We start from the raw sequence: 8,214 nt of genomic DNA, 5'->3' as shown, positions 1-8,214 counted from the left end.
AAGGATATGAGATTAGAGTTTAAAGAGGCGCAAAATTGTGATATTTTTTTATTTTCGATTGAAATTTAATATTTTAATTAATCAGTTTCGACAGTGCTTATGACTTATGAGCTATCGGGTCTATGATCCCCTGAACTCAATGTGAGCCCAATGATGTTTCCCCAAAACTTCAAGGGTCTCATGCTCAGAGGTAAGAGTTTAAGCTTAGGGCCTAAGGATAGTGTTAGAGTAAAGTTGGTTCTTCTCATACTTCATGGTTCCTCTCATAGGCTTCTTCCTTGCTTATGAATTACTCGGGTGCGTTAGTAATTGATAGCAATTTCGCAAGTGTACGGATTGATCGAAGTAATACAAAGATATCGAACCACAAAGATAGTTGTTTATCAAATTGTTCAGAGACTTTAGTGTTCAGAATTGTAAAAGGAAAAAGCAATATATGTTTGAAGTTTGGTTGTGTGTAAAAACACTTGTAATCGAAAGCTAGAATTATTATTCAGAAAAAGAAGTACCCTGGGCAAAGCTCCACTTAGTCCAATTATGTTTCTCAAAATCAAGTTCTTATTATGCCTCTACCTTTACTTGTTAATACTATAATCAAGTAAATCATTCAATTTCATTTGCCAAACCTAATGCCTTAGTGCCTAGTCAATTCAATTGAAGAATGAAGTTTATAAGTTCAGGCCAACACAATAAGTTTCTACCCTTATACTTAAGTGATAGCAAAAAAAATCAATCTAATCTCAAGTCCCTTAATACTCACCAACTACCGTTGTGCAAGAAGAATGCAAAACATTTGCGTGCACTCAAGAGAATATTGATTTAGGAAAAAGATACATGGAAAAGAAACTTTATTCATATAAGAAACTCAGAAGTTCAAACCATAATCAGAACTAAGGTTCACTTCACCCAAAGTACAAAGAAAAACTAACCAAGCATGGCTAGGGAATTCATAATGCAAATCAAAAGAACAAAAACCCGAAATAAGAGTGCCAAGAAGCCTCCCACAAGCTCCAAGAAACTAAAACTCTAAGTTTTTTGTTCAGAAAAGTACAAGATACCTAAAAGAAATAACAAAAATCCTATTTATAGAGTTGCTAGCGGCGCGCGCACCACGCATGTGCGTGACCTTCTCCACGCACATGTGTGGCTCATATGTAAATTTCTAGCATCTGAGTCAGCCCACCACGCATGTGTGTGGCCTAGGCGACGCACATGCGTGGCCTTCTACTGTTGCCGTCTTTCTTTGCACAAAACTGTCACGCATGTGCGTGGCATAGCCGGCGCGCATGCGTGGCTCATCAGATTCTTCTCCAATTTTGTAACTCACTCTTCACCTATCATCATGAATCATTACTTGGCCTTCAACCATCACCATTTGCCATCAAAAACATATTCAAACCTTAAAAGAACCTCAAGAATCCATCAAAACAACAATGTAACTCTCCATTCCTTTTCTTTTTCTTTTCTGCTCAATCCAAACATAGATCACTCATCAAATTCGGATTTATCAAAACTTAGGGCCAAAAAAATTTTCATTTAGGCTCAACTTGGGCAACTGAGGGAACATTGATAATCCAAACTCTGAAAGCCAAGAAAGATTCCTACTAGTCTCTTCAAGGAACATGCATCACAAAGAGTTAACTGATATGCATTTCAAAACAGAATCAAGCATGTGAAAGCATGTTAGGAATGAATATTGACACTCTCAGCTCTCAACAAAACAATAGGGTGATGAAGTGAAACCCTTAAGTGAAATCAAGTAACAATATTCAAGCTAACCTCACTTTCAATCACAGTAGCATGCAACAAAGACCACGAGATTGCTCAACAGAGATGGTATCAACAATTTTCAATAAGAAGCATCTAATTCAAGAGTGAAACCACTTAAGAAAGTTCAGCATAGTAGCAAGAAACCCAAGGATATTCATACTGACTCATACGTAAAATGAAAAACATGCAAAAGACTCGATGCATTAACTACCTAAAAAGGAAATGATTTTTTTTCTTTTTAATTTTTTTTATTGTGGAACACAAAATTAAATGAAACTCAAATTAAATGAAAGAAAACCTGGACTTGAGTTGTCTCCTAAGAAGCTCAATTTTAAAGTCTTTGATAGACTTCCCTCATTTCCAGCTAAGAAGGATTAGAATCACACTTGCTCAAACTTTTGAATGAGCAAGGTAGGAATTTTGCACTAAACTTTCCCACAAGGTCTTCCCAAGTAACAATACTACCTTGAGGTTGAGATTGAAACCAAACCTTAGCCTCATACTTCAAGGAGTGTGGGAACAACCTCAACATGAAGGCATCAATGAACTCATCCTTTATCCTTACCGTGTTACTGAAATGAATGAATCGCGCCATATGATTATGGAGATTCTCTGTGGCTGAACCTCCATATTGGTGCTTGCCTACAAGCTTTATGAGAGTTAGACTCAGCTCACAATTGTCCTTTTTTTCTTCTAAGGGCGCCTTTCCTGAAATCCTAGCAAATTCTTCACAAACAGATTCATCAATCACTTCACAGTTAAACACATCCTCATAGTTAGGATGCTTCAATGTTCTAAAAACAGAAAACTTTACATTTTCATCACCAACTTTCAAGGACAAAAGACTCTTGGCAACTTTGATTTTTGCATTACTGGTTGCCAAGAAAGGTCTCCCCAAAATTAGAGGAACTCTAGAGTCCTCTTCAATGTCCAGAATCACAAAATCAACTGGAAAAATAATTTTTTCCACCCTTACCAAAACATCTCCAGCGACCCCATACGGGCGCTTAATGGACCTGTCCGCCAACAGCAAAGACATCAAGGTAGGGGTGGCCTCACCCATATCTAAGCTTTTAAACATGGAGAGCGGAATTAGATTGATGCTAGCCCCTAAATCACATAAGGCCTTAGCCCTAGGCAAACCTTTAATGTCAACATGAATAGTAAAACTCACAGGGCCTTTCAACTTTTGGAGGAGTTTTCTCTGGACAATTGCACTACACTCCTCTGTCATCATAATTTTTTCATTCACCTCACTCAATCTCTTCCTCCCAGATACAATGTCCTTCATGAACTTCGCATAGGTAGGCATTTGCTCTAAGGCTTCAGAAAATGGAATATTGATTTGAAACGTTTTAAAAATTTCTAAGAACTTTGAAAATTGTTTTTCCATATTTTTCTTTTCTAAAGCCTTAGGAAATGGTAACTTGCAAGTTATTTTCTCAAGAGAAGAATCCTTACTCTTCTTGTTTTTTATAGCTTCCTCACTTTTCGTTCCCTCTTTTTCTTTCTCAACCACTTTCTCAGTTTCATCACTCTTCTTTTCAACTAACTCTTCAATTTCATTTAAAGTTTTGTCACTCCTACGAGTGACAGCAGAACAATTTTCAAATTTGGAGTCCTTAGGATTAATGAGAGTGTCACTAGGGAACGTACCTGGGAACCCTTAAGCAATGACCTTGGCAATTTGGCCAACTTGAGTCTCCAAATGTTTTATGGAGGACTCATAATTCTTCGAGTTGGTTATGGTTTCATTCATGAAACTCCTAGTCTCATTCATGAAACTCTGATTGCTAAGTGCCAAATCAGCCACAATCTCCTCCAAGCTCTTCTTACCATGAGGTGGTGGAGGCCTTTGATTCAGCTGGTATTGCCTCTGATTTGGAAATTGCTTTGAACCACCAGCATCTCCTGAATTGTTTTGGTCCCTCCAAGAGAAGTTAGGATGATTTCTCCAATCTGGATTATAAGTGCTGGAGTAGGGATCATTTTGATAATTCCTCATGGCCTTCACCTCTTCATCAAATTCAACATCCTTAGCACTTCTTTGCCCACCTTCGAGTCTCTTTACCATGGCATCCACCTTCTGTGCAAGCTTTTTGTTGGATGCAAGAACTGCATCAAGAGTCTCAACCTCATAAACTCCCTTCCAGTTCTACCTATCATTGTTTGAATGTGCAGCTCTAGCAACCAACTTGTTTATGATGTCAAGTGCTGGTTGGGTTGCTAGAGCATCAAAGGCTCCACTTGCAGCTGTGTCAAACTTGTCTTAGTGTAGTCATTGAGAGCTGCATAGAACTTCTCCACTTGGTCAGCAGTGGAGATGTTGTGGCCTGAGCATTTCATCAAGAGTCTTTTGAACCTCTCCCATGTCTCATATAGATTCTCAGAATCCAGCTGGATGAAGGAATTGATCTCTTGCTTCAACTTCCTTATGCGGTTGTAAGGAAAGAACTTAGCTGTGAATATCTCAGCTAAATCAACCCAAGAAGTAATACTCCTCAATACTTGTGTTCTCAACCATTCTTCAGCAACATCCCTGAGAGAAAAAGGAAATAACATTAACCTGATAATGTCCAGGTTGACATTTCATCTTAGTGTGGAGCATTGTCTGGTAAAGCGCTCCAAGTGTCCATGAACATCCTCATTTGCACTCCCACCAAACTAGTGTTGACTGACCAAAGTGATGAAGTGTGGTGGGATTTAGAAGTCTGGAGGAGCATCTTGAGGTACAACAATGCTCCCCTCAAAGTTGTAGTCCACACGAGGTGCAATGATGTCCCTTAAGGACCTTTGAGCCTCCTGCTCTTCTCGAAGTTGCCTATCTCTTTCATTCTCGGCAGCAACTTGAGCAGTGATCTCATCACGAAGCCTTGCTTCCATCTTAGCTGATGTTTCTTCGGCGGCCATGTTAATAGCCTGAGTGCGTCTCCTCTATTGTGCAAGTCTGCGATGGAAAGTACGGTCAATCTCTGGATCAAATAGTAATGGCGTATGATCAACTGAACCTTGTATAAACTCACAAACAATTAATAGCACATATTCACTCAGCAAAGATTCAAGCAAGCAAGTAACAAAGATTCTAAACAAAAACAACCCAAGAATGTTTGATAAAATAAAACTATCCACGACAACGACGCCAAAAACTTGATAGGAATTCCACAAGTGTACAAATTGATCGAAGTAATACAAAGATATCAAACCACAGACATAGTTGTTTATCAAATTGTTCAAGGACTTTAGTGTTTAGAATTGTAAAAGGAAAAAGCAATATATGTTTGAAGTTTGGTTGTGTGTAAAAACACTTGTAATCAAAAGCTAGAATTATAATTCAGAAAAAGAAGTATCTTGGACAAAGCTCCACTTAGTCCAATTATGTTTCTCAAAATCAATTTCTTATATGAAGTTTAGAATCCTTATCCATGAAGTTAAAGCCTCTACCTTTACTTGTTAATACCTTAATCAAGTATATCATTCAATTTCATTTGCCAAACCTAATGCCTTAGTGCCTAGTCAATTCAATTGAAGAATGAAGTTTATAAGTTCAGGCCAACACAAGAAGTTTCTACCCTTATACCTAAGTGATAGCAAAAAAATCAATCTAATCCAAAGTCCCTTAATCATCAGCAACTACCGTTGTGCAAGAAGAAAGCAAAACATTTGTGTGCACTCAAGAGAATATTGATTCAGGGAAATGATACATGGAAAAGAAACTTTATTCATATAAGAAACTCAGAAGTTCAAACCATAATCAGAACTAAGGTTTACTTCACTCAAAGTACAAAGAGAAACTAGCCAAGCATGGCTAGGGAATTCATAATGCAAATTAAAAGAACAAAAACCTGAAATAAGAGTACCAAGAAGCCTCCCACAAGCTCTAAGAAACTAAAACTCTAAGTTTTGTTCAGAAAAGTACAAGATACCTAAAAGAAATAACAAAAACCCTATTTATAGAGTTTCTATTAGCGCACCACGCATGTGCGAGACCTTCTCCACGCACATGCTTGGGTCATCTGTAAATTTGTAGCATCTGATTCAGCCCACCACGCATGTGTGTGGCCTAGGCGGCGCACATGCGTGACCTTCTACTCTTGCCGTCTTTCTTTGCATAGAACTGCCACGCATGTGCGTGGCATAGCCGGCGCACATGTGTGGCATTGCCGGTGCACATGCGTGGCTTATCAGATTCTTCTCCAATTTCGTAACTCGCTCTTCACCTATCATCATGATTCATTACTTAGCCTTCAACCATCATCATTTGCCATCAAAAACCTATTCAAACCTGAAAAGACTCTCAAGAATCCATAAAAACAACAATGTAACTCATGGGAACATCTCATTAATCATGATAATTCACTATCCCTTCATTCAATTCAGCAAACAAAACTCTCAATATGCAATCAACACTCATGAATTCAAAAGACTTCAGCTAAAAAATGACCATAGGAATTACTCTCTAACTAAAACTAATAAAAAGATCAAATAAATAGACTAAAGACAACTAAACTAATGCAGATGCAATTATGAATTAAAAAAGGACTCAACTTGACTTAAAACTCAATAAAGGACTCAAAAAGGAAAAGAAATAAATAAGAAAGACTCGACAAACATAGAATAAAACTCGGGTCATCAATAATCATGTCACATTGAATAACGGTAGTTGTTGCCATTGATTATTGTGCGGTCATGACCAGCTACTTATTAGTCCATTGAAATCTGAAGATTCTTCATTAATGTGTCACTATGTCTTACTATTGTGCTTCTAATACTTGATAACGAGTCATGCAAGGTGAAGTGTGAACCTTTGTGTTCATGTACCTTCGTTAGGTTGGTCTTGGTCTTGAGGGAGTGTAATTTCTTTAATTCTCCTCTTATATGCCCAATGGAGGCTTCAAGAGGGGTCACATGTGTGTTTAATGGGCTCATACTGAGTCTGAGTGTCAAATAGTATAATGCCTACAAAATTAGAATCCCACATTCATTGTCCTTTGTCATCTTTTATGTTTTCTTTATGATTTTTCTTGGTCTTAGCAGTTCTATTTGAACTGCATGCTCTGAACTCTTTTCAATGACACTAGTCTAGTAAGGGTTGGTGTTTGCAAAAATGTTGAGCCGATGGGATTAGATGATTAATTAAATTGGTTCAGTGTCTCTTACAAATGAGAATGTGAGTGTTTTAAGTAAAAATAATAATGATAAGACTTAATTTACACTAACTAAAAATTAATGGACTAAATCTGCTCAAAACTTATTAGGGGACTAAAATCACTCAATGTTAAAACTAGTAGGAAATCAAAAGTGCAATTAATCAATTTTTCTTATGTTTGGTAAGCATATTTTAATAAGAAATAAATAGAACTAAAAATTAATGTGAATCTGTTCAAATAAAAAAAAGGCTAAAAAGCATTTTTGGCCCCTGATGTTTCAAGTTTGTGCAAATTCTGCCCCTATCTATTTTTGTCGATGTTTCTACCCCTCATGTTTTCAAACAGTGCACCGTCTACCCCTGACGAGGGGTAGACGGTGCACTGTTTGAAAACATGAGGGGTAGACGATGCACTGTTTGAAAACATGAGGGGTAGAAACATCGACAAAAATATAGTAGGGGCAGAATTTGCACAAACTTGAAACATCAGGGGCCAAAAGTGCTTTTTAACCTAAAAAAAATTATCTTATTACATGACTAATGAATAGATTTTATTCCAAAATTTGTTTTGATGAAGAACATTAGAAGGATCTTTGTGAGTTTGTTCCTTCATTAAACTAGGCTATGAAATGTTAATCGTTTGATTAATTTGTAAAAATAATTTGAAAAATAAATAATAACATCCAAAAAAGGTTGGATATAATGAGAGCTGTGTTATATAGAAGTTATATAAATTATAAATATTTGAGAAAAGAAAGAGTGAAGAAAATGTAAAATGATGATAACAACAAATAGTTAAATGTTCGCATAAAAGTGTAACAAAAAGAAGCTCTAGATTATTTATCACCCTAATGAATGATAAATTCAACTGCGATAATGAGAAAAATATGTGGATTAATTAAAGTTTTTCCAACTTGCCCATCATTCTTATCTTTATTAAGAAAGATAAGGTTTTAAAATTTAATTGTTCTATTGCCAAAAGAAATTAATTGTTATAAATGTAATACCAAAAAAATTAAAAAGTAATTTCTTTTAAACCACAAGTACCATTGAGACAATCATATTTGAGTCATGTAAAACTATTGATGGCAAAACTCTTTTTATACTAAGTATTTAACACATCTACATCCATAATGACTTAAATTAGAGTAGCCTCACATTTAAGGGTGAGAATAGGCTAGACCGAGTTAAGCTTTGTTAAATGAGTTTAGTATGCTTAAAAAAATTAGGCCTAAGTCTAACTTGTTATTTGTCATAAATCTTTTTTGGGCCTGACTTGACTTTACTGGAGGCCTAAC

General features: G+C 36.4%; 1 protein-coding gene across 1 annotated transcript; it reads right to left on the bottom strand.

Annotated features, from left to right (window-relative positions):
- Window positions 1-2,134: 2,134 nt before the first annotated feature.
- On the bottom strand, window positions 2,135-4,680 carry LOC130729097 (uncharacterized). The gene is made up of 4 exons (XM_057580731.1): window positions 4,562-4,680; window positions 4,018-4,309; window positions 3,449-3,925; window positions 2,135-3,391 (listed from the first exon to the last, which is right to left on the bottom strand). The coding sequence occupies exons 1-4, from the start codon at window positions 4,678-4,680 to the stop codon at window positions 2,135-2,137; spliced, it is 2,145 nt and encodes a 714-aa protein (XP_057436714.1).
- Between the last annotated feature and the right edge of the window lie 3,534 nt (window positions 4,681-8,214).

The sequence above is a fragment of the Lotus japonicus genome, chromosome 1 (genome assembly GCF_012489685.1).
Source record: "Lotus japonicus ecotype B-129 chromosome 1, LjGifu_v1.2".
In the NCBI taxonomy this organism is placed as follows: domain Eukaryota; kingdom Viridiplantae; phylum Streptophyta; class Magnoliopsida; order Fabales; family Fabaceae; genus Lotus; species Lotus japonicus.
Note: the sequence above shows the minus strand (reverse complement) of the source record. Positions and strands in the feature narration are given on the sequence as shown.